The sequence below is a fragment of the Haliotis rufescens genome, unplaced genomic scaffold (genome assembly GCF_023055435.1).
Source record: "Haliotis rufescens isolate VD_foot unplaced genomic scaffold, xgHalRufe1.0.p SCAF_5, whole genome shotgun sequence".
NCBI lineage: Eukaryota > Metazoa > Mollusca > Gastropoda > Lepetellida > Haliotidae > Haliotis > Haliotis rufescens.
Window position 1 is genome coordinate 36,119,518 of NW_025964223.1, and position 27,376 is coordinate 36,146,893.

At 39.3% G+C, this 27,376-nt stretch overlaps 1 protein-coding gene across 4 annotated transcripts in view; it reads right to left on the bottom strand.

Annotated features, from left to right (window-relative positions):
- LOC124122726 (synaptotagmin-1-like) overlaps positions 1 to 27,376 on the bottom strand; it is a 128,249-nt gene that overhangs the window by 25,259 nt on the left and 75,614 nt on the right. For all 4 annotated transcript variants that reach the window (XM_046485845.2, XM_046485844.2, XM_046485843.1 and 1 more), the window contains exons 2-5: positions 19,192 to 19,442; positions 7,722 to 7,903; positions 2,889 to 3,014; positions 2,474 to 2,641 (exon numbers count right to left, since the gene is read on the bottom strand). In XM_046485845.2, coding sequence (XP_046341801.1) covers positions 2,474 to 2,641; positions 2,889 to 3,014; positions 7,722 to 7,903; positions 19,192 to 19,417 — 702 coding nt within the window. In that variant the 5' untranslated portion in view covers positions 19,418 to 19,442. The remainder of the gene's footprint in view (positions 1 to 2,473; positions 2,642 to 2,888; positions 3,015 to 7,721; positions 7,904 to 19,191; positions 19,443 to 27,376) is intronic.

Here is a 27,376-nt window from a genome sequence, read left to right on the forward strand (position 1 = left end):
TTATAATCAGTGTATTCTTGTGTAGGTTTAGCCGCACGGCTACTTAAATCATCATCACAATTGTTCATATTGTCAATATTCAAATCCATGCTGACACTATTGAAATTCAACTTACTCCCGGTACACGTTCTTTCCACTCAATCGATGTTTTACTATAATGTTTTCGAAAACCCTGAACGGAGAAACTGAGTATTCATGATGTTTATTTTACAGGGTTTTCTAAAACATAGTAAAACATCGATTGAGTGGAAAGAACATGTACCGGGAGTAAGTTGAATTTCAATAGTGTCAGCATGGATTTGAATATTGACAATATGAACTTACTCCCGGTACACGTTCTTTCCACTCAATCGATGTTTTACTATAATGTTTTCGAAAACCCTGTAAAATAAACATCATGAATACTCAGTTTCTCCGTTCAGGGTTTTCGGAAACATTATCGTAAAACATCGATTGAATGGAAAGAACGTGTACCGTGCTTCTCTGGATGTGTGCAGGAGGATCCCTAGGGCCTTCACAAATCGTCTGATCCACTCAATGTACAGGAGATGTGTGGCAGTGATCAATGCTATTGGTGGTCACACCAGGTATTGACTGACATTTGGGGTATTGACCCGAAACTGTGCAAGCCCTTAACATTGAAAAAAAACAATTATGTCATCTTTAATCCATTAAACTGTCTTCAGTCAAGTTTTTGTCAATCTTGCCCTATTAGTATTTCTTGTCTTTACTGTTATAAATAACATGTATACTGCATACTCGACTTTCTTTTGCGTGTGAGTATAGTTACTTGAATGTGACAAGGGTGCATGATATAAAATTTGCCATCATTCGCATGAAGTTCAACATGGCAGAAAAAGGTCTAGAAGCGTGGTAACCACTTAACTAATCTCACCATATTTCACCATCTGTAGCACTCTATAAAATATGAGTTACATGATGTTAATGCTGAGATGATTAGGGTGATGATGGTTATAATTTTGAGCACTCATTATTTGACATCTTAATTCCCAGTTGAAAAGGGCAGTAAGAGGGTTTGAAAAGTGAGGGACCATATATGGTCCTGTGGCACCAAGAGGGTTAAAGAGATATGTGAACAGCTTGTCAAACTGTGACGTCAATAACCAGTATGGTCAACACCACACACACAGGATCATGAGGCAGGCCATGCAGCTGTCACAACATATACACATGGATAGGTATACTGTTTATCAAACCCCACACACATTAACTTGTGTACAGACATGTCCCACCCCTAGCATGGCATCTGCTCATGGTTAAACGGCAGAATAAAGAGAGGGACTGTTATAAATGGGAATTTTGTTCCAAATGTTCCTGAAGAACTAGAAAGGTGTTTGCTGCATTTCAGGAAGCAGAAAGAGTCCTATCCTCTAATTGCATCAAAACTGACAATTGATCTGTCGTTGGCTTGGACATGTTAATCCTTCTAAATCTCCTATCTCTCCATCAACATGTGTTTGTACCAAGTCGACTGAGGGAATGACATAGAGAATGGTCCGGGACATTTGATCAAGCGGGACATATGAAAATAGCAGTTTAAACAAACCATCAATGATGATTGTAAAGTTGTCTGGGAACTAAAATACTGCAAACCATGCACATTTAATTATCTCACATTTGAACAGGACAACTCACCTGGATATGTACAGTTTGTTTACAATGTCAACAAAGACAGCCCACTTAACAAAAGTTGTTGTCAGCACCGATATTCAAATATGTTTTGAGTAGGTACAGAGGACTTAAAAATACCACACACACTGAGATCACAATTTGAACAAAATATGATGTTACTTTAAAGATAAACACATGCCATAGTTCTGCTTCATCAGTCTGGCACTGTCCTAGAAAATGTTTACAGAGCCAAATATGCTATTTGATAGTATTTAAGAATTTGACAGAAATAAATAAATTGTAGCTGAGTAATGGCCACACATATCAACATGGCTTTTGATTTCAGATGAAGAAAAACTTGGAACTAGAGTAAACTACGGTAATAATGAATTCAAAGGCACCACTAATTTTGATTCGTCATAATCGTAGTTCGTTATAAGCATATGTGCAACATATACACAGCAAATAGATGGACAAAGAAATAGCTGGTTATATCAGTCAGATTGTTATAAGCATGTTCGCTATAAACATAGTTTACTGTACATTTGGTGATTATCTTATCAACCAAGTAACAGACTTCTCCACTTTTCAGACTGAAGGAAGGAGATATTGGAAGTTGTAAAAAATGTCAAACATTACATAAACCGATTGTGCATGAAAAACCTGAGAAACAGAGCCTATATTTACTCATAATCAAAGACAGAAAATAGAGAGAAGAAAACTAATGTAGAACAGTGTTTTTGAGATCATATAATTGACTTATAAACATCATACCATGAACCACACTGTCCTAGTGACATCTTTAACCATTGAATCATGCTGCAGGAGTTGGACTTCCTACCTTAAATGTGAAGGTTTCATTGAACACTGGGTTCAATGTTTTTCGATGGACTTTAGTTTCATATTTCTTCTTCTTGTCTGGGAGGAGGTAAACCTTGACGTAAGGGTCAGATGTACCACTCATATCCATCCCGGGGAGGTCAGCAGCCTGGATGACACCTACAGACAGCTGCAGGACACACACAAGGCAAAGTTAGACTGGTAAAACTGTGCAACTTAATACCCCTAGACCAGTAGAAGATCAGAAATCTCATACTGCCTGAGTTATAAACAAAACTACCAGTACAATTTATTACTCTATGTTGAGACTCCCTGACTATGTTACTACCAATGTAAACTGCCCTAGCTAACAGAGTCATCAGTACCAGTGAAGGAAGGCTGCAGTTTGAGTAATGTAGCCATCTTGCCAGACTTACCTCTCCCTTCTGGAAGTCGTAGTCCAGAGAGAACTGTAGTTTGCCCAGCTTGACCTCCGACTTTGTGCTCTCATTGTCCTCATTGTCCTCCATGTTTACATTCAACTCATCCAAGTCTGGCTGCACCTACAACCACAACCACACTAAAAGTGCCAATATTAACTCCAAATAGCCCTTCATTAATGAATTTCTTATGATTCATTTAATGAACTAACATAATGTATATATCCAACATAAATATCTAAAAATAGTTATCATTGTGCATAATTCTAAGAATAGTATCTCTATTACATGATAGCCATAAATTCCTGTTTAAGCTGAGAACCACACTCCAAAATTTAAACAAATTTTCAACAGACGTCCTCTTCACTGAGACGCCTAAGCACATGTGAAGGTGGGAATCACCTCACTTCTTTCAACCAATAACTCTCATCAACTTGATGCAGATATATGGGGAAGCGGGAGGGATAAATTCCTGACGTAATAGAGGTAGTATTCTTAGAATTAAACACAATGATAAGCACCCTTATTGATGGCGGGCATAATACCAAGTCTGATATGGTGTATGGGATTTCTGCCAGTGGCAGGGTGTATGGGATTTCTGCCAGTGGCAGGGTGTATGGGATTTCTGTCAGTGGTAGAGTGTTTGGGATTTCTGTCAGTGGCAGGGTGTATGGGATTTCAGCCAGTGGCAGGATGTATGGGATTTCTGTCTGTGGCAGGACGTATGGGATTTCTGTCTGTGGTAGGGTGTATGTGATTTCTGTCAGTGGCAGGGTGTGTGGGATTTGTGTCTGTGGTAGGGCGTTTGGGATTTCTGCCAGTAGCAGGGTGTATGGGATTTCTGTCAGTGGTAGGGTGTTTGGGATTTCTGCCAGTGGCAGGGTGTATGGGATTTCTGTCTGTGGTAGGGTGTTTGGGATTTCTGCCAGAGGCAGGGTGTATGGGATTTCTGTCAGTGGTAGGGTGTTTGGGATTTTTGCCAGTGGCAGGGTGTATGGGATTTCTGCCAGTGGTAGGGTGTATGGGATTTCTGTCTGTGGCAGGGTGTATGGGATTTCAGCCAGTGGTAGGGTGTATGGGATTTCAGCCAGTGGCAGAGTGTATGGGATTTCAGCCAGAGGCAGGGTGTATGGGATTTCTGTCAGTGGTAGGGTGTTTGGGATTTTTGCCAGTGGCAGGGTGTATGGGATTTCAGCCAGTGGCAGGGTGTATGGGATTTCAGCCAGTGGTAGGGTGTATGGGATTTCAGCCAGTGGCAGAGTGTATGGGATTTCAGCCAGTGGCAGGATGTATGGGATTTTAGCCAGTGGCAGGATGTATGGGATTTCTGTCTGTGGTAGGGTGTACGGGATTTCTGTCTCTGGCAGGGTGTATGGGATTTCAGTCAGTGGCAGGGTGTATGGGATTTCAGCCAGTGGCAGGGTGTATGGGATTTCAGCCAGTGGTAGGGTGTGTGGGATTTCAGCCCGTGGCAGGATGTATGGGATTTCCGCCCGTGGCAGGATGTATGGGATTTCCGCCAGTGGCAGGATGTATGGGATTTCAGTCAGTGGTAGGGTGTATGGGATTTCAGCCAGTGGCAGGATGTAGGGGATTTCAGCCAGTGGCAGGATATATGGGATTTCTGTCTGTGTTAGGGTGTATGGGATTTCAGCCAGTGGTAGGGTGTGTGGGATTTACGCCAGTGGCAGGGTGTATGGGGTTTCTGCCAGTGAAAACATGTATGGGATTTCAGCCAGTGGCAGAATGTATGGGATTTCAGCCAGTGGCAGGATGTATGGGATTTCAGCCAGTGGCAGGGTGTATGGGATTTCAGCCAGTGGTAGGGTGTATGGGATTTCCGCCCGTGGCAGGGTTTATGGGATTTCAGCCAGTGGCAGGATGTATGGGATTTCAGTCAGTGGTAGGATGTATGGGATTTCAGCCCGTGGCAGGATGTATGGGATTTCAGCCAGTGGCAGGATGTATTGGATTTCTGTCAGTGGTAGGATGTATGGGATTTCAGCCAGTGGCAGGATGTATGGGATTTCAGCCGGTGGCAGGATGTATGGGATTTCAGCCAGTGGTAGGGTGTATGGGATTTCAGCCAGTGGCAGGATGTATGGGATTTCAGCCAGTGGCAGGATGTATTGGATTTCTGTCAGTGGTAGGATGTATGGGATTTCAGCCAGTGGCAGGATGTATGGGATTTCTGTCAGTGGTAGGGTGTATGGGATTTCTGTCTGTGTTAGGGTGTATGGGATTTCTGTCAGTGGTAGGGTGTATGGGATTTCAGCCAGTGGCAGGATGTATGGGATTTCTGTCAGTGGCAGGGTGTATTGGATGTTTGTCAGTGGTAGGGTGTATGGGATTTCTGTCTGTGGCAGGGTGTATTGGATGTTTGTCAGTGGTAGGGTGTATGGGATTTCAGCCAGTGGCAGGATGTATGGGATTTCAGCCAGTGGCAGGATGTATTGGATTTCTGTCAGTGGTAGGATGTATGGGATTTCAGCCAGTGGCAGGATGTATGGGATTTCTGTCAGTGGTAGGGTGTATGGGATTTCTGTCTGTGTTAGGGTGTATGGGATTTCTGTCAGTGGTAGGGTGTATGGGATTTCAGCCAGTGGCAGGATGTATTGGATTTCTGTCAGTGGTAGGATGTATGGGATTTCAGCCAGTGGCAGGATGTATGGGATTTCTGTCAGTGGTAGGGTGTATGGGATTTCTGTCTGTGTTAGGGTGTATGGGATTTCTGTCAGTGGTAGGGTGTATGGGATTTCAGCCAGTGGCAGGATGTATGGGATTTCTGTCAGTGGCAGGGTGTATTGGATTTCTGTCAGTGGTAGGGTGTATGGGATTTCTGTCTGTGGCAGGGTGTATTGGATGTTTGTCAGTGGTAGGGTGTATGGGATTTCTGTCTGTGGCAGGGTGTATGGGATTTTTGTCAGTGGCAGGGTGTATGGGATTTCAGCCAGTGGCAGGATGTATGGGATTTCTGTCTGTGGCAGGACGTATGGGATTTGTGTCTGTGGTAGGGTGTATGTGATTTCTGTCGGTGGTAGGGTGTGTGGGATTTCAGCCCGTGGCAGGATGTATGGGATTTCCGCCCGTGGCAGGATGTATGGGATTTCCGCCAGTGGCAGGATGTATGGGATTTCAGTCAGTGGTAGGGTGTATGGGATTTCAGCCAGTGGCAGGATGTAGGGGATTTCAGCCAGTGGCAGGATATATGGGATTTCTGTCTGTGTTAGGGTGTATGGGATTTCAGCCAGTAGTAGGGTGTGTGGGATTTACGCCAGTGGCAGGGTGTATGGGGTTTCTGCCAGTGAAAACATGTATGGGATTTCAGCCAGTGGCAGAATGTATGGGATTTCAGCCAATGGCAGGGTGTATGGGATTTCAGCCAGTGGTAGGGTGTATGGGATTTCCGCCCGTGGCAGGGTTTATGGGATTTCAGCCAGTGGCAGGATGTATGGGATTTCAGTCAGTGGCAGGATGTATGGGATTTCAGCCAGTGGTAGGGTGTATGGGATTTCCGCCCGTGGCAGGATGTATGGGATTTCCGCCCGTGGCAGGATGTATGGGATTTCAGCCAGTGGCAGGATGTATTGGATTTCTGTCAGTGGTAGGATGTATGGGATTTCAGCCAGTGGCAGGATGTATGGGATTTCTGTCAGTGGTAGGGTGTATGGGATTTCTGTCAGTGGTAGGGTGTATGGGATTTCAGCCAGTGGCAGGATGTATGGGATTTCTGTCAGTGGCAGGGTGTATGGGATTTCTGTCAGTGGTAGGGTGTATGGGATTTCTGTCTGTGGCAGGGTGTATTGGATTTTTGTCAGTGGTAGGGTGTATGGGATTTCTGTCTGTGGCAGGGTGTATGGGATTTTTGTCAGTGGCAGGGTGTATGGGATTTCAGCCAGTGGCAGGATGTATGGGATTTCTGTCTGTGGCAGGACGTATGTGATTTGTGTCTGTGGTAGGGTGTATGTGATTTCTGTCGGTGGCAGGGTGTGTGGGATTTGTGTCTGTGGTAGGGTGTATGTGATTTGTGTCTGTGGTAGGGTGTATGGGATTTCAGCCAGTGGTAGGGTGTATGGGATTTGTGTCTGTGGTAGGGTGTATGGGACCATTTTGGTTGAACTCAGCAATAACACATGCAACATTATCATAACAAAAAATTATTTTTCTTGGGTGAAACTTCAACCATTTTCAAACACTTAAGGGTTTTCCAACATCAAATGTGACAACCAGTATTATGATGTCATTATACCAGGTATTCCATATCAGGGGCCATGCAGCTTGAACACATGCACTTCAAGGACTATTTTTAGAACTTGCATCAGCAAATTTTCTTTTCCAAAAATGCAACAATGTTAACACTACTATTTTAGAACCAAAGAACTTTTGGTATGGCTTGACATTGTACTCATAATGATAAGGTCAATGTCCAAAGGTGCAATACAAAATTTATTTCTTCAACAGGTACTATGGTGAGAAAAAAAATCAACAAGTGACCTAAAGGTAACATTTAAGGCTTTTAATGCCAAACTCAAAGTCAGGTAATTTTTAAGACAGCTGTTGCATTCAAGGGTTTTCAAACCCTGTATGTTGCAACTAATTTCAGTTCAACATTGACCTGGTTTCAAAGCAGTCTGACTAAATCACAAATCGCATGCAACTTTTATGAAAATGTCTCTCGGTTGCAGTCAATAACTGTGTCTTGTAGCAATATAATGACTTGTGTACAGTGTGGGGCCACACTATCCCACACACACTATTAGTACATCATGATTCCTTGTGTCTTTCAGCACCCTATGGACATGTAAACATTGTATAGCACCCCTCCTGTACCTTCTCCTTGATGGAGTTGCCTAGCAACTGTACACTCTTCAGGTCGACAGCCCCTTTCAGCCCCTTCTTGCCTTCCTTCTTCTTGCGCTTCTTGCAGCAGCATCGCTTGCACACGCAGTAGGTGCAACACAACAGGAACAGCAGTGCACCAGCACATATCAGGATGATTGCCCATAGTGGCACTGAAAATACATGTGAGGTAACTCAAAGTATATGAAGACAGAGGCATACTGTAAATCTTGAAATGAATATGACTGCTAGCCCATAGCCAAATACATATAAGCGAATCAATATGAAAGTGACTCCTCACCTTAATCCAACCTTAATCCAATCACACAGCAAAAAGCACTACTTCCACAAAAACAATACTTAGTGTTTTCCTAAAAACAAAAGATAATTTATGAGTTTACTCTGTAGACAGGCTCATGCCAAGTTCAAAGGAAATCAAATAATTGAACCAACTAAAGTTAAGTTTTTGTCTGCAATGATGGAGTACAATGTTGGAATAAGTGTGATGAAGCCTATCCCCTATTTCGGTTTTAGACTTCAAACAAGTGATGCTACGCACTGGAGACAATAACAGTAAAATATAAAACATCAGAGTGGAGACTGCTACCCAGGTCAAACTTAGTAAACAGTTGATGATAGATATTAAATTATGTAATTTCTGATGAATCTTTTTCAGGATTTCTTGGCGGTAGTTTGATGAAATTTAGCATATTTTGCCTCGATGTGTGAGATGCGGTGCATGCTTCCGGTTTCAGCAACGATAGATAAAATTGCAAGTATTTTTATTATTTTTCGTAATATGCATTATTTTTCTACTTTTCTTCCTATAATGTAAAAAAAGTTTAGATTTTGCGTATCATCAAACATTTTTAATTATTTGCTGTGTTTGTTGACTTTGTTCAACTAAACAAATTGCGAGTTAGGCCACGCCCAAATGTGTTCCTTACGTTGGTCTTCTTCGCAACAGCAAAAAATCAAGATTATAAAGAAAATATCGGACTGCATGCTGCTCAACATGAAGTGCCAAAAGTCAACAATGGCTGTTTGTCAACAGCAGGCCAATGTCAGAGAGTTTATCAAACAAAATAATTTGCAAACTCAATAAAAATGAGATTTATTTTACAAAGATATTTACATCCATGTTACTAATAATAGAAAAATAGGTTAGATGTAACTGAATAGTTGTAATAGTATTACGGGATCACGATTCATGTGGAGTTATTTCTTTACCGCCGTTACCATGATCGTACAGGTTCCATCCAATCGATGATGTTCAATTCAGAAAGTTGCTAATTTTTAGAAATTAACAAACTGGAGAGTTTTCTTTTCATCAGCAAACAAAAAATTATGATCGAATATGAAAAATGATAAAATTATAAAGAAAATATCGGACTGCATGCCACTCAACGTGAAGTGCCAAAAGTCAACAATGGCCGTTTCTGGTAGTTGTGTACCGAGAAGTTTGTCTGAAACTTTTATAACTCGCAATATTTTTTTAGGTAAAAAAACTACTGAAAGTTTTCATATTGAGCAAGCTGATCATTTATGCATGTCATACGTAATTTAAATGTTACACAAAGCCTTCATGGTAAATAGATATGGCGAGTTTTATTTTGGGATGTCATTATGCTATTCACCTGTTGAATGGGTTCGACATCAGATGCACGGGAAGTGACACCTCTGACGAATGGGTTCAACATTAGCATTGAGAGCTTTAAACTATCTTTTTAAAAACATCCCTTCAGTCAAAACATGGGTTTTGGTGTGGCTGCAGGATAGTGTTTGTGCTGGACAATGTGTTAGTGTTCAAGACAATTGATGTCTGCAGCGATCCCTGACAATGTGTTAGTGTTCAAGACAATTGATGTCTGCAGCGATACCTGACAATGTGTTAGTGTTCAAGACAATTGATGTCTGCAGCGATCCCTGACAATGTGTTAGTGTTCAAGACAGTTGATGTCTGCAGCGATACCTGACAATGTGTTAGTGTTCAAGACAATTGATGTCTGCAGCGATCCCTGACAATGTGTTAGTGTTCAAGACAATTGATGTCTGCAGTGATCCCTGACAATGTGTTAGTGTTCAAGACAATTGATGTCTGCAGCAATCCCTGACAATGTGTTAGTGTTCAAGACAAATGATGTCTGCAGCGATCCCTGACAATGTGTTAGTGTTCAAGACAATTGATGTCTGCAGCGATCCCTGACAATGTGTTACTGTTCAAGACAATTGATGTCTGCAGCAATCCCTGACAATGTGTTAGTGTTCAAGACAAATGATGTCTGCAGCGATCCCTGACAATGTGTTAGTGTTCAAGACAATTGATGTCTGCAGCGATACCTGACAATGTGTTACTGTTCAAGACAATTGATGTCTGAAGTGATCCCTGACAATGTGTTAGTGTTCAAGACAATTGATGTCTGCAGCGACCCCTGACAATGTGTTAGTGTTCAAGACAATTGATGTCTGCAGTGATCCCTGACAATGTGTTAGTGTTCAAGACAATTGATGTCTGCAGCGATCCCTGACAATGTGTTAGTGTTCAAGACAATTTATGTCTGCAGTGATCCCTGACAATGTGTTAACTATCTATGACACTGCAGGAGATTTACAGGCATGGAACTGTCTACTGGATCATCCAATTTCATATGCTGATTAGCACATTAGGTGTCAATTATCATTGGCAAGATTATCAACCTTTGCCATGATGAGCTCAGTTGATATAATTAATGTTTGCCACATGTTTAGTGAATCTGTCACCCATACATTCTACATGCAATTAACATGTGTTTTTTTTCCCATTCATCTGACTCATTAATGGTGCAAATGACTTTTGAGACAGACCTATTATACTGTGCAAATCAACATACTGACCTCTATGAAGGTCATTCAATAATAACCGTGCTGACCTAGTGTTATTCAAACAATTCCTGGGAGTCAACTTGTCGACATGTTTAATACATGTAACTCAATGAAACAGCTGAAGTGTTATTGGCATGATGCTTGTACGATCGATGCTTCCCTGCAAAGACATGTGTCTGTTGTTTTGCCTGGCCATCATAAATTACCTCCATTTGGATACATTGAGCAGTGCCCATTCAAACATACACTTTAGAAAACATTAATATTCACAGACAGCGACCAATTAAATTTAAAATATTAGCAGGATATCCCAGTGCAGTATCATTTGATGCTTAATCCTGCTTAACTGTTGTTTGAACTGGGGAACCATCTCATGAGCGTGAGTTAGTTTGCAAACTTGTAGTGAGCAATGTTTCATATTAATGAAGTGAGCGATGTTAACCATTAACGACGGACAAAACAGCCGCATTCTTTGATTCACTACTACTACTACTTTTGAGGACATGCCACAAGATGACCGGTGGGCTCCACTTGCCGATTACATCACTAACACCAAGTTTGAGGGTGACTGCCAGAAACACCAGTGGACAAACTACAACCTTGAGGCAGTGCTTCCAACTTTCTTAAAATGTGAATGTATAAACAAACATTTATTTGACTTAGTGTAATTGCATATGCATTTTGGAAGAAATAATAACAAAATAATGAATGTAGAGCAATGTGTACACCAATGTATACTTTCATCTAGTGTACGTAATATAACGTCTAATTTGGTAACCTCTAAATATTTACTCTTTGCTTTGGCAATAACCCCCCTCTTAATCATGATTAAGCAAGGCACCTGCACAACTGACTTTGACAAAAATTCACACATTGTCCCTGTAGACATTAAAATTAAGTTGATCACCATCCTGTGAATGAACCAGTGAGCTTAATTATACTTGGGTATAAACAGAAGGTGAGGTGAGGTGAGGTGAAATTGGGTTTAATGTCGCGTCCAAGATAATTGCACTTATATAGCGACATGCATGCATGTGTGTGTGTGGCTGCTTGTACTAGTCTGGACTGATGCCGATTTATAGTGCTAGCTCACTGAGATACCATGCTGCAGTTTAACATGAATACCCCACTCAGACACAGTATACTGACTCCGAGCCGACCAATCCTTGTTTTATCCCCTTAAAGCCGAGTGCCAGACAGGGTAACAACAAGTACCATCTTTTAAACGTCTTTTGGTGCGAAGCGGCCGGGGATCGAACCCCGGACCTTCCGTGGACGTTTTACCACTAAACCACAGAGGCGGTCGGTATTAACAGAAACAACAACAATTGTGACAAATGATGATAGTTGATGAAGCCTTAAGAAGAAAGCCAATAAGAATAAGGTGATTGGATGTATTGAATTCTAATTGATGTATGGGTGGTAGGTAGGCTGATGGGATGAATTAACCATGGTCTCTGTTGATGATTGTGTTAAATCTTTTGATTTTGAATGCTTCAGTTAGTTTTCTGATGGTGTTGTTTGTTAGGATGGAGGCAAAGGCAATAGGGCTGGTCCACTGGATCTTGTAGATCCGAGACACCAAGTTAACTCTCTCTTCCATTACTCAAATATTAACATGACTAAGGACAGGCTGTCTCTACTTATGCTAACCAACACTTAAAACAGTTTTTCAAAATAGAGCCACAAGGCTCTGGAACTGACCTTAGTTTTTCTGGAATTTCGTATTAGATCAGAATGGTCATACAAGCAGAAAGATAGTTGTGTTTAATACCAGTGTGAACAGTATGTCAGTATCATGGCATATCAGCTTCATGTGAGTAAAGTGTCTGAACTATGAGTTTTAGAATGAGCATGTAATTCCAAAGGCTAATTTCCCTGTAGCCATGACAAGTATGAGTCTTAACTTAACATACCTAATCATTTTCAGCCCTTTTGGGACATAGGCTACAACGATGTATGAGTCAAGAACCAGTTAATTGCCATTACATATAAGATACTAATCCTAATTGTAACCATTGTATTGTATATTGACTGTGAGCCATCTGAGCAGTTCAACTATGTCACTTTTCATTATTACTGTTGTTTATATTTATGATTTAATCCATGTTAGATGACTTTGACCTACACAATTAAGCCTTGGTCCAACACAACAACCAGGCCCATAGCACTTCTTGAATATATATATCTGCTTGTATAAAGTCACATTTGTATATAACATAAGCTACCAGACTGGATATTCCTACTGACAACCGTACACAGATCCCCTGCATTATAGGAATATGCAAATAATCAAACTAACAATGTGGTTGGCTGCATGCATTACAGACACATGTAACATTGGTAATGTGACAATCTGCATATTCCTATATCTTATAAGTAATGGCAATTAAGTGTTTCTAGACTTATACATGTCATGACTACAGAGTCATTAGCCTTTGTAATTAAACGTTTATTCAGATAATGGCTGTCCCAAATGGGTCGCCATGACAATGATATTCAGCAATTGAAAAGGTGGTGCATGGATTGTGGCCTCTTCCCACATGTGGAAGAGGCAATAGGAGAAGAACGTAACAGTTAGTCTTAATCTAAATTGGGGAGAAAATTAGCACACATTCAGAAAGACCTCCAGAGACTGCATGCACACCATCAAGGTTGAGAGTGATTCATTTACTGCAATAGGCACTCCAGGCACAAAGAAAATTGACTAAGGAAGGCACTTATTACAGCCATACACAAGAAGTTAGACAGGATGTCAAAGATCAAGCAGAAGAGAAAAAACTTTGTTCAAACGTTGAAGAAACTAAAACTTTTGTGACAGAAGTTTACAAGACACATGATTGTATTTTGTAAAACTTTCTCTTTTCCTGTTATGGTACAAGCATTTCCTTACCACTGTAATCAGTATTGTTGTGCATGATTGTCTCATAATAGAACACCTGAAATGATCATATCACACAGACATGTTTTACCTTTGATTCTGTGCACTACTGGTGATTCAGTAAACAATGCCCTACATATTACTTTCATGATTTTTAGTGAAAAGACTAAAAGAAAGTAATTGACAACCATTATTTTACCACCACAAAAACCCTCTGACTACTCTAGTTGCCTTCACATGTTTATGTATAACAGGACAACATTTGGTATATGAGTAGGACAGCTTTGGAGGCAGGAACAGTTTGAGGAGTCACTGTTTCATACAGACCAATGACTGATCGTGAAAAGGGAAATACCCTGAAGTGGTCAACTGACAATAGTTAATTAGCAACAATCATGATGATCTACATCTACATCAAATTATGGCATTAATAACATATGCATTCATACTCTGACAATAATGATAGTCTGGTCAGTGTCTTTGTGAATTACCATGAGTTGGTATGCTCTGCTGCGATAGAAACTAACATTTTTACTTCAATAGTCCTTATGATGATAACATTTAGCAAAACCCTTAAAATTGCAAATTTCTACTTGTCGATATGATACCTTAAGTATTGGGCAGTTATGCAAGGACTATAGGACTAGTGCCAATTTCTAACGCTGCTCTGCCAATCAGTTCCCACATGATACATAAATAAAATGTTAAATAATACTAACAAGAGTTTGCCACTAACGTAGCTATATCCCCCGCCCCTTTTGCAGAATTTATGACATAATTAAATCTAAACAAACCCTAACCTTTTTTAACCGAGGTGGAACTTGTCATGGAAATTAAAAAAAAGAAAAAGAGTTTGCCACTAACGTGGCCAAGTCTCCTGCCCAGCAAATGAAGCGTATATTATGTCAACAACAGTGAAATTTGATCACACAAATACATACATTTGAAAATATTCAAAATTTTGTAAGGAGTAAAGGGCATAAGGGGAGCATCTACTTGATGTAAATGCAAAATATCCTGAAGAAACAAAATATAATGCTGCAAAACACAATTTCTATGAAGTTCAAGAAACAAATTAAACCTTCTCCACAAAAACATGATGGAAGTACAACCTGACAAAACCAGTCACTACATTTACAACTGAATTCATTAGGGTGGGAGAAAGAAAAAACATTACAAGTCACATTTTGACTCGTAATAATATCTACATGGAATATTTCTTAAGAAACATAAATGGTATTAGTCTGTGATATGTGATTATGGTCATTACCAGTTCAAACCCAAGATGTTGCTTTGGACATAGTAGATTAAATGCAAAATATTAAGATTAAAAAGTTCAGTTCATTACCACATTGATTAACATACAAAGAAATAATGATAGTCACTTCAATATACTACACCTCTTCCCTCACACCCCACACAAGATGATGGTCAGTGTATGGAAGTGGAACGACTCCTGTTGAGATGGGCTCATTACAGAAGATCAAGTCTAAAGTACTCATGGAAATGAAAAAAAACTGTTTTGCTGTATTTAATAATCGACACAAAGCATTACGTAGATGTAAATACAAAATAACAAAGCAACTGGAAAAGTACTAGTCTGGATTTGCTAGTTTTATCTCAGTGCTCAATACAAAATGTACTTTACAGGAGGTAATTTGTAGGCACTTTCAACATTCAAAAATAAAACTAATTGACATGGCAGAAACAGGCTATAGGCATTATGCAAATTAGCCTGGAAAATGTTATCAAAAGAACAATAAAAATAACAGCTATGTTCATGTACATAATAATAATGACATGTAAGTTGTTGTTTGAGAAGGGAATATGTTACTTTTAAGTTCTGATATTTTGACGATGATTCACTATCCCACAAAACCACTCACAAATCACTAACCACTGACAAATCACATGCACGTGGGTTTCAAGCACCTGTTTTCACCTGTCGTCAAGGTGTCATAGGTCATGGACATTCACCTTGATCTTTTAACACCTGGTTATGCTCAGTTTCACAATAGTCTGTTTTGTTCATATTTTTACACACTTTAACGTGTAAAAAGACATAAAAACCTTTTTTACGCTGTATTTGTGCCAAGGCCCAATTACTTGTAGTACTAATTGAGTTGTTTGAATATTTATATATTTTGTATATTAACTGCATTTATTTAAAATCTGAGATCGAAAAAACAGTTTTTTTCCATTTCCGTGAGTACTTTAGTGTACCCCGAAGGGTGTGGGTTGGTTTGCTGATATACTGGGTGAATGTTAACTGCTCCATGAGGTTGGATAGTGCATTGTTGTCACGGACAGACAGTCCCCAATGATAACAATCCTATACTGATTGAGTTTTGGGCATTTAAAAGAAGAATTCATAAATTTCTAAAAGTTCATCTTGTTGCCATGGAAATAAACAAACAAAAAATTTCCAAAATTTATAAAATATAAAAAGGCACCAGTTGAGTATGTACCTGACAGACCTGTACAGTTTCATGAAAAAATATTGAACGGTTTATGAGTTTTGCTCCGGAAACGAACCCTACCTTCACAGAACCTAAGTCCATCTTGTTGCCATGGAAAAGTAAAAAATAAAAATTTCTAAAATTTCTAAGTAGCAAAAGGCACCAGTTCAGCATGTACCTGACAGACCTGAAGAGGTTCATGAAAAAATATTGAACGGTTTATGAGTTATGCTCCGGAAAATACCCTAACCTCACGGAACCTAAGTCCATCTTGTTGCCATGGAAAAGTAAAAATTAAAAATTTCTAAAATTTCTAAGTAGCAAAAGGCACCAGTTCAGCATGTATCTCACAAACCTGCAAAGTTTCATGAAAAAATATTGAATGGTTTATGAGTTATGCTCCGGAAACGAACCCTACCCTCACAGAACCTAAGTCCATCTTGTTGCCATGGAAACATTGGGCGGGGGATAAATAGATAAAATACTATCACAAGCATAAAATACTCGTATCCCTTGTCAAAGGTATGATGTTCTGTTGCATGCCCCTGACAACAAAAGCTGCCTGGGAGTTTTTCTAAAGTGTCAATGACACTTAACTAAAAACTGATTCCCACCCTGCAAGCTGACCCTGGTACCATTAGCCATCTTAGTGAGACCATCACTAAGATAGTGTTCTTATTTAAAGATCACTGGAAGCAGTGGTTATCACAAGGGGTTTTCATTTGTTTCGATGGAATTAGAAAATTAGTAAAACCTGGATTTGTTGATATTCTATTTCTGGTGTTAACATGCCAGCAGCAATGTTTTTGCTTTTAGAAAAAAGTCGAAACTCAGTATCTGTGTGTATTATATGCATACTTTCTTCACAGCTGTATTTTATACAAATAGGACAGGCATGTAAACATTATCTTATGGATGCTTATAAAGATTACAGGCAGATTGGTCAAGAAGTTTGACAGGGAGCATTTCATGGAGTGCAGCATTAATATGACAAACTTTCTTCTCTGAAAAAAACAACACACTAAACAAGGGCTCCCTTTTGCATCTAAAATAATGGATCACTATCTAATGAGGAGAAAATTTGTGGATCATTATCGATGGCTTCAAACGTCCTGATGCCATGATGGTTTTACCTTGTATATATGTTTCATTGTACTGCCAGCAATCTGATTGGCTGAAAGGTCAATGTATTCTGCAGACACTTACCAATGAATCTAAACAAATATGGCCGGCCTACTGAGGCAGACTACATTCAACACAATGGAATGTTGGGGGAATACCAATGCAAGTTGAGGGATTCCGCTTTCTCCTATGGCACGCTTGCACAAAATTATCTTAATGTTGTTACAATTATTGTAAATGCTTAAGAGCGCAATCTTAGATTTCGGCTGCAGTTTCCATCCACGTGCACACTGACTGCAGTATAACATTGATGATTGTAAGTTACAGTCGAAATTCACAATTGGTCTGGACCACTTTTAGTAGCTGAAATCATTGTAGGCCCTAAACATACTTGACTAGAGAGGGTCTGCTTCAAATAAATAATCTGCATTATGTTCAAACATTGTCATTCATTTTGTTAAACTGAGCAATTCAGATCAACACTTCAAAAACGCGAAGAGAGTATTACAAACTTCACAAAAGAAATATTGTTAATCGTGGTAACGATCAACATCATTATCAAGTCGAAAACCTTTAAATATTTTCCATCCAAGACAATGCTGAAAGAAGTGTTAAATAACATACCTTTTAGATGGAATACCTGCAAGCTATAGTAATGACCGTGACCTTCTTTATAATGCATAGGGAGCTAATCTTCGTTCATACTGTAGTTGGGAGTTATTTCCGTTTGCATATACTGTATTCGACGTAATAAGTGCCCAGGGCGCTCTCAAAATTAGAAATAGGGGGGCTCTTATTGGAACATTATTTTGTCGAGTTGAAAGATAAATTTTGTGGTTTATGCTGACAGCCTGAAATGTTTATAAACGAGAAATATATTTTTCCTGAATTTAATTGCCCATAAATAAGGGTGCATATAACACACGAGCGCGTATCATACATGAATAAAATAGTATTGTGTACATTGATCAATCGGAAAGGGAGCTAATTGGGATTGTTCACGAGCCAATATATTAGCAAATATCGCCGTGGGCGCTTATTAGAGCGGGGCGCTTATTACGTCAAATACGGAATGCCTTAATTGACAGGCTTTATGAATTTTGTTTGTTGCTAAAATGCATTTAACGGCTAATGCCTTTGAGGCATTCCAGTTTATGTCAATAAATTTAGCAGTCACCTGATCGACATCAAGGCAATAAATGTATTCCTATGCCAGGAATGTTTATCGATCCCATCATATATACCTATTTTGATTTATATGTTTGTTTGTCATTCAACTATTGTTGAGAACATATACCTTTGTTGTAAATTGTAATTATAAGGATTGCTGTGTATTTCTTTTCGGTACACAGTCAATCCTTACGTGTTTGTCCCTGGCAGCTCCTACACCTATCTGGGTCACTACTACCTGCATAAACAGTCACAACCATACACTCCAACATCATGTAGCTATGATCTTCCTCTCTACCTTCCTGAAGCAGCCTAACTCTATCATGTAATGAAGTACATAGACAACACACCATGTATTCTGGACCACTTTTGAAATATCTAACTCAAATCATACATAATACTTAATAGATATTCCTCACACCGAAAACAAAATCCTACCTGTGGACATGACAACTGGTTATTCACTGAGGTTCACAATCAACTGTGCTCATAGGACAGCAAGGTGTCATGTGAAAGTGGTAATACCAGATGCTACAAATCCTATCATGTGATCAGGAATATTCATCAGTGCCTTTGTTCTCATTCCGTGATGCACCAGCTAGTGGCTACAGTCTGCATGAGATACATCCAACTTCACATGCAATAAGTCTGTTCACAGCAATGGAAGTTCTGGATGGACTCTCATTACGAATCTGGTATTCATGTGCGACTGTGATCTCCATCTACACCAGTGACAGGTGACACGAGTGGATGGCCTGGGACACTACCTGCCTGCTACCTGGCTTGTGTTGAACATAATGACATGTGTGGCATATTTAGGGATGTTTTCTGTTTGAGATACACACAACAAGTAATCTCTGTGCTCAAGTGATCCAACCAAACAGTGTGCAACATGCATGTTCAGGCTGAAGGAGGTAAGTTCTTTATTGAGAAGTGATAAACTATATGACAGTTCCATTGTACTTACATTTATTTACATTTTCCCAAAACATGGCTTCCAGCTTTCCTATGCCTGTTGGCGCTTCTGTTGACCCCCCTACTTCTCCTGCCTGAGTCACATCTCCAACTGGGGGTGCTTCACTTGCAGCTGCGGCAGGACCTGCTGCAGGGCCACCACCATCTGTATTGCCTGTTACGGCTCTCTCCAAAGCCCGACGGGCTCGGAGTAATGCCTCCATTATGGGCACAGGCATTTACCTGTAGTGCTCACAACAGGACCTGCAACAGAAACATTCTATATGAATCTATAGCAACGCAACAGTCATTCTAAATGCCATCATTAGCAGTATTGGTGTCTGTCTGCCCGCTTCACCTAAGATTTTGATAAAATATGCAATGTATACGTTACATGTACACATTGTTAAATGGCATCTGAGAGTAATCCTGGTATTAGTTGGGTACATCTACTCATGTAACATGGAAGGATTATAGCATATAGTTTAATTAGAGGCTGGAGAAGCTGGATGTATAGAAACAACAACAAATTGGAAACTTATCTGGGTTTTTGTTATTTTTCTGATATTTGTTCATATACAAGCAGAATTACTTAGAAGATGTGGTCATGGATATGATCAGAGTTATAGTTTTTCTAAAAGTCAAAAGTTTGTTTTCTGCTCATATTGAACATGTGTAAGGTCCGATCATTTTTATAGCAACTTTCAGTTTGCAAAAAGGGACCTTATATATGGAACACCAAACAAGCTTATGTGTAATACAAAAACTATTCACGAGTTTCATAAAATTGGTATTACACGGGAGCTTGTTTGAGTATTTTATTTATTACTTGATGTTTAGAACTTCTTAAAGCCTCATTTGATCATACTGATCCTGTCCAAACTAGGTCAAGCGTATGAATACAATATTTCAAATGTCGTGTGTACATAGGCAGACATCAATGAGATCCACAGCATAATCCAATTGAGTGTATTGTCATAGCGACTGATTTACGACACCCATTGTCTGAAGAACATTTAATTGCAGAGGCTCATTACCCTGGAGCCATGACATCTATATGGCTTGAAACACTTAATTGCTGTTATTTATAAGATGCTAATCCTATTTGTTAATCCCCATTTTTGTGTACATCGACCGTCTGCCATCCTGAATGAGATGTGCAAGTATGTCACTGATGAATTACTGTTTATATTTATTACTTACTAAATGTCAGGTGACCTTGGCTATATAAGCCTTGGTCCAGAGAAAGAAAAAAAGAAAGAAACAACCACTACCACTATGTGCTGACCTGGCACAGTGTTTTTTGTATGTATATATCTACATGTATAAAGTAAAACTGTTTATACTGCAAGCCATTGTCTCCAAATTGTCACTTCCTACTGAGAACCATACGTCGGCCCCTTGCATATAAGAGTATGCAAATTATTCATTAAACAACGTCAGACCGCCACGCGTTGTTAATTTGGTGGAGCTATCAGGTATGACAGACTTCTTAGTCTGTCCTTTCCTGTACCTCTTCGCAGCATGGCATATGGTTCACAAAACTGTAGGAAGTGACAGTCTCTTATTAAAAGGATATACTACCTTCCTGAAGGCCAATCACCAAGAACGAAGATTGAAGAAAGAACAAGAACCTCTCCAATCAAGAACAAATTCTCCGATCCCAAACCTTCCCTGCTAGAATATCTTAGCAACACTGCTAAGACTTCCCCTTCAAGATGTCGTTCCTGCACATGACCTAAGAACACGCGTATCCCACAGAGACCCGACCACAGCCATCTTCATGCAGACCCTGCACAATACAGAAACCGCCTCACGGGCACCTACAAGATGGACACTGTGTACAAGATATCTCATTGGGACTTACTAATTTGTGTACTTACATGGACTCAATCCAGGATATATATTGTCTGACAGTTGAATAGTGCACCCAGGTATGTTTGATCAAAGCAAGTATATTAATGCCAAAATGTGTTTTTCCAAAATTTAGTTTTGTATATGTGCAATATACTCCAAATATCATCTTTAGTCAAGCTAGACCATTGAAGTTATTGTGTAGGGAATCTTTTAAATGTCTCCAGGACACGCCAGACATATAGATACAGCTAGGGCCACGAGAAACCTAAGCTGTAGGGTTATCGAGTCACACCTTCTGCTAGACTCTTAATTAAAAAGATCTAAATGACAAAATTTGTCATTTGTTACAAGTTATTAATGTGCACAGTTTGGTACAAAATTGAATGTATTGTCTAGGACATTGAATTCGGATTAGGGATATTCTTGGGTAAGCCACCCACACACATATGTATATTGTATGTCATTATTAAGTAATTAACAGCACAGCAGTATTCAGCATTTCAGAGTTTTGATGTCAGAATTAAGGATTATTATTTTCCTTGGGCATAGCACCCACAATATCTGGGCAAGCTCCGTTGATGACACGGGAAGAGCACCCATTGTACTTAAGGGCAAACGTACCCACAAGTACCGTTTGAGTCGCGAGATAAGTTAGACTCCTGGTTTCAAATTTCTTTATGCGAAATAGTTGCTGAGATGTTTAATTCGTACTTTTTATGACATTACTCATTATCATTATTCGGTACTGAGTCGCAACTCCAAGCCAGACTCCTGAATTCAAAGAACCTTCGGTGATATATTTATTGAATCTGTGCAAAGTGAAATTGCACATTACAAAGAATACTTGGTCAATGTAACAAATGTTATATTTGGGATATCGTTGTGTGTTCAATACTTGGTTAGTTTTCAAACTGGCACTAAATCAAATTGGCAAGATGATCACTTTCATATCGTCATTGGATATAGGTACGTGTGCACAAGTGTTTCAGCGATATCCTGAACTCATCTAACTGATTATGTTCACATTTTGCACTGTTGTTTCCGTCTGTGAAAAAGTTCACACATATCAATTTGTACTTGTTTAAAGGGGCACTGATCTAACGCAATTCCCGGGGACTGGTTGTTGCCTTTGTTATTGTTTTTTCCCAGTGAGTACCCGGATGTATAGCAGAAATCTAGACTAGTTCGCGACCTCTGCTGCGCCATTCGTAAGCGCATTAGTCACTTGTATGGGTAGTAATAAGGGCGTATGGTCACATTGATCAACAAACTGAAATACAGTTTTCGAGATAATAAGGAAATGTAGGTATCTTTGTGGGTAGCATCGGTAATGGTGACGTAGTTTTGATAAGTCACTTGCTTGGTAATTTTGCGATTTTCGTTTACACTATTTTGACTTGCAACACAAAGTTTCACCTGAGCATTGCTTTTTGATAGTGTGTATATTTTTGTCAAAATGTGTAACATTTTCAAATTTATTAAACGCCTAAATATTCAGTTATTTTACAAAGTGACTGAAAAACATTTCCGTCTGTATTATTATGATAACGAATTCCAAACATTTTGATGTTAAATGTCATCACCAAGAGACTGAAAATGTTACGTTGAAAAGTACATTTCTATGTTGTTTGGCTTCTTATCCTACATAATAATCAGTTTTTATGTTTGTAGGCCCTTTTAATCGTCTTAATCAATCTGGACAGATTTTTTAGTCAAAATGACTGAAATATTTACACATTTTATAAATTGCCTGAGAGAATCACGTTTTACAAATTGACGGTAATATATACACGCTTACAAAGGAAAAGGCCTGTGAAAACAACGTCTATCGCGCATTGAAGAATTTCCCAACCAAGACGTAGAGAAACAAGGACGAATCGGTTCAATGTTACAGCAAATGAAGGAAAACAAAATGCAAATACCATAATTACAACCTACCAAATTTATGCGTATAAATTTTAGGCAGCTTCCTTGTTCGAGGAATGTATCCATGAATATCCACACAAAGGAACAATATCCCACTCGTCTGCAGTTGTACAAAAAAAACTTATTCGATGTCACGTGTCTCTGTAACAATCACATATTTTTAAAAATATATATCGCTTGGGGATATTTTAACCCGTATCCATTTCTCAACTGATCACTTGGATTGTTTCAGGTGTTTCACATAGGTGTCAAGTCTCAAGGGTCAGCTGAGAAAGCCCACGTGACAACTATTTTCATAACGTCAACAGTTCCTAAAAAATCCATTGAGTGATAGATAACAATGATCAATCAATCAACGTATTTTCAGTTAACCCTTTGAACAAAGTATGTTGTTTTTACATCGGGACTTCACGCCATGATATGAGTGTATTCCCTTTGTTTTAGTAAACCTAGACATGTAAACACTCACTTTTGACATATCCACTGTGCAAAATAACAGGAATTAATCAATCAACGTATTTTCTGTTAATCCTTTGATGACTAGGAACGATCCGTTGATTTACAAAAAAAGTAAATCAACTGATCATTCACCTCTTGCTGGGCTGCCACGTGCATATTACATAACACACATTTCACCTCACTTCAAACCTGGATTTAGATTGAATAATTACCCCAGACACAATAAATGCCAAATGGGAACCTTTGTCAGGTAATCTAAGTGGTGCTACCACTAATTGTACCTGTAATAAATTCATTAACTGAGCATCAAGTGAATGACGACAAATACACAAGTGTAGGGGTTATACGAGAAAACATGGATGACAACAAGGGAGTAGATATCGTATTATCGACGCAATCTGAAATCCCAAAAATGCTTTCACTGCATGAATACTTTTTTTTAGTATTAAACTATAACCATCTGGGGTATTTCCAAATGACGACATCCGATGAGCTCCGCCATTCTTTTTGTCTGTTTGTTTAGGTTGAAGAAATTAATTAACATGCGCCCTTTGTCGAAATCTTTATAGATCCCGGTTAACCAATCAGTGTTTATGCAAAAATGCGTAAAACAAATATTGCCTCCAGCCTCCAAGTTTATTTAGCTGTCCTTGCAGACGGTAGCCCAGTCTCTGGTCACGCTCAGTTGCGTTGCGTATCATCCGGGTACTCAGGGGAAAAAACAATAACAAAGGCAACAACCAGTCCGGGGAATTCCGTTAGATCAGTGCCCCTTTAAGCTTGGGGTCCAAGCTTCACGGAACGGAGGGAAGTTGTCATAGCGACTGATTTAGGACTACCATTGTCTGAAGCACATTTGACTCCAAAGGCAAATTACCCTGTAGCCATGTCTCCATAAGTTAATTGTCATTACGTTTTAGGCGCTAATCCCCGTTGTTAATCCTCACCAACATTTCATTGTATATTGACTGACAGCCAACCTGGACTACTTTATCACTTCCCGTTAATTACTGTTATTTATAGTATGACATTTATTGCCTTAATTGCTCACAACCACCCCTCCTGTTTCTGTTTCTTCTCCTGCACACTTTGATCGCATTCTTTTTATAACGCAACACACAGTATTGTTTCCCCATAAGATATCTTGATTTTTTTCCTGTTATTTCTTTAATTTAAACAGCTTATAAGTGAGATAAAGCACTCCTCCTTGGCAATCAAGTATCAGCAATATACCCTCTTACGGAGGTCTTACTTCCTCAACCTTGGAGTCGTGCTTTATCCTTCACATAATGTTCGACACCAGCTTTTATTAAGAGATCACCTGTTTGATAAACATATTGCTGTATTACACATTTAGTCTAATTGTATAATACCAAAGTGTGAGCTAATGTACCGCTGGAACAAGTTTCACGAACAAACATTGAAATCCACTCACTTAACTGTGACGAAAGAAAACCAGCAGTGGCAATGATCACAACCTGATTAATATGTCCAAAAAATGAATTCATTGACTTACAAATGACTTTTTAGAAATCATGTTCCAAATTCAGAATGAATGACTGAGTGGGTTGGGTTTAACGCTGCTTTTAACAGTAGTCCAGTTATATCACGGCTTGTCAGCTTAATGTGGGAGGAAAGCCCGAGGTGATGAAGGTCTCAGGCGTTTACCACTTCGGTGAGACCCACGAGCACGGGCATTGTACTGAAAAACATAGAAACATAATCGGGGCGAACCGGGATTCAAGACTACAATCATAGGTTTCTGGCGTGTCAAAGGGATGCATTTCTGCACAGCAAATCGTGGCGCCTTAGACAACTGGGACACCTGTGTCCCCTCAGAATGGATGAACGTCTAGTGGTGCACATGTGTGCCTGTGTAAACGTATAATATGTCTCATCTGTTGATAAGCACAGAAGCTTTCTTTTGCAGATTTTGTTAGTACAGTACATAAAAGATAGTAAAAATAAGAAGTTTGTCCAGTGATAAATGTATGCTGAAGGTAGGTAGAAGTTTGCCCAGTGCTAAATGTATCCTTGGGGTAGGTAGAAGTTGACCCAGCTCTAAATGTATGCTCCAGGTAGGTAGAAGTTTGCCCAGTGCTAAATGTATGCTCCAGGTAGGTAAAAGTTTGCCCAGTGCTAAATGTATGCTCAAGGTAGGTACAAGTTTGTCCAGTGCTAAATGTATGCTCCAGGTAGGTAGAAGTTTGCCCAGTGCTAAATGTATGCTCCAGGTAGGTAGAAGTTTGCCCAGTGATAAATGTATGCTCCAGGTAGGTAGAAGTTTGCCCAGTGCTAAATGTATGCTCCAGGTAGGTAGAAGTTTGCCCAGTGCTAAAAGTATGCTCCAGGTAGGTAGAAGCTTGCCCAGTGCTTAATGTATGCTCAAGGTAGGTAGAAGTTTGCCCAGTGCTAAATGTATGCTCCAGGTAGGTAGAAGTTTGTGTGGCTGACATCTGATAGTTTTGGCACCCTGGGAGATGCCTAGACTTTGAGTAGGAATGGTAAAGAAGCTTAGTTAAAGATCCTAAAGATGCAGGATTAGTTTGATGAAATGTGTACACATTTGACTTGCTCAAAAAGTATATTGCTTCTTAGTTGATCAGTGCACCATGATAAATCTTTACTTTACCTATTCAAGCTATTTGGTATAATATTCACAATCAAATACAAAGGTTTATACAGACCATTAAAGCAATCTCGGCATATCTATACATGATAAATAGCAAATAACACATCAAAGAATGAGGCATGGTTTATTTCACGGTAAAACATTATTCAATCATTTCTTGAGGTTTGAATATATGCTTGCAACTTCATGTCGATGAAATCTTGACGTTGCTATATTTTAGAGGGTCGTGACTTATTCTCCTTAAATTTTGGTGGGCAACACAAACAAATGCAATGGCTGAAAGGCTGCTTACAAAAGCGGGCAAGATATGGCAATAGAGGAGAAAAGATACAGATAATGGCTGTGAGAATTGTGAGAATATTCAGGAAGTACCTATCTCAACCCCTTTTTCAGAAATTGGACTTGACTGACATAGCCGGCATCAGATAGTATTCTGGGGGTCTTCATTATTTATTATGGGTAAACATTGTTAAAGCTTGTCAATTTTATAAACATCCTTACAGAGGCTGTAAATAATGTTGATATCTCTTATAAGAAATAAACAACTCATGGTCATTGTTAATTATACAATAAATAACTCCACCTCATCTTATGTTTCTTAAATAACATGTCTATTGCAGCAAGTAGTTGAAAAAAAATGAGTATCAGAATGTTCCAGACATACATCATGTCATCATTCAACCATCTTCCCAAGGCAAGAGAGTTAACTGACTTTAAAAGTCCAGTTCCCACCCTTGCCGAACAAGGCTGGAATTCCTGGGCTCGATCGTAGCGCCCCTAGTGGTTATTATGAGTTATGTCCCTTCTTAGCCTCTCCTATGGATCAATCAGATTCCACCTCTCGTATGACTTGCATTTGTTTAAAACAAAGCGATGGCGCCCAGTCAAGATGATATGATCGATAAACAACATCTATATTGTGATACAACTGGACTTACATTGCGAAGTGCATCAAATCACATGAGCACCTTGATTAAAAACATGGAAAGATTGGGAAAATATCTGTTGATAACGAGTTGGTGGTGTACATGCTTTGCAAATCCTGCAATCAATAGAAATCTGCATGACAGTTTACGAACCAGATTTCAATTTCGTTGCGCAATTTTGATTGGACTATGCATAGATTCGTTAGTCCAGCCAAAATGTAAATCCATAATACCAGCATAGTTCGGCAAGGTTGGAAACTGGACATTTATAGTCAGTTAACTCTCTTGCCTCGGGAAGATGTCATTCAACATGGTCTGTGCATATCATAATACTTCATCAATTCTGCCTATTCATGTTTAATTTGTATATTCATAAATGTATTCAAATATTGCTTGTC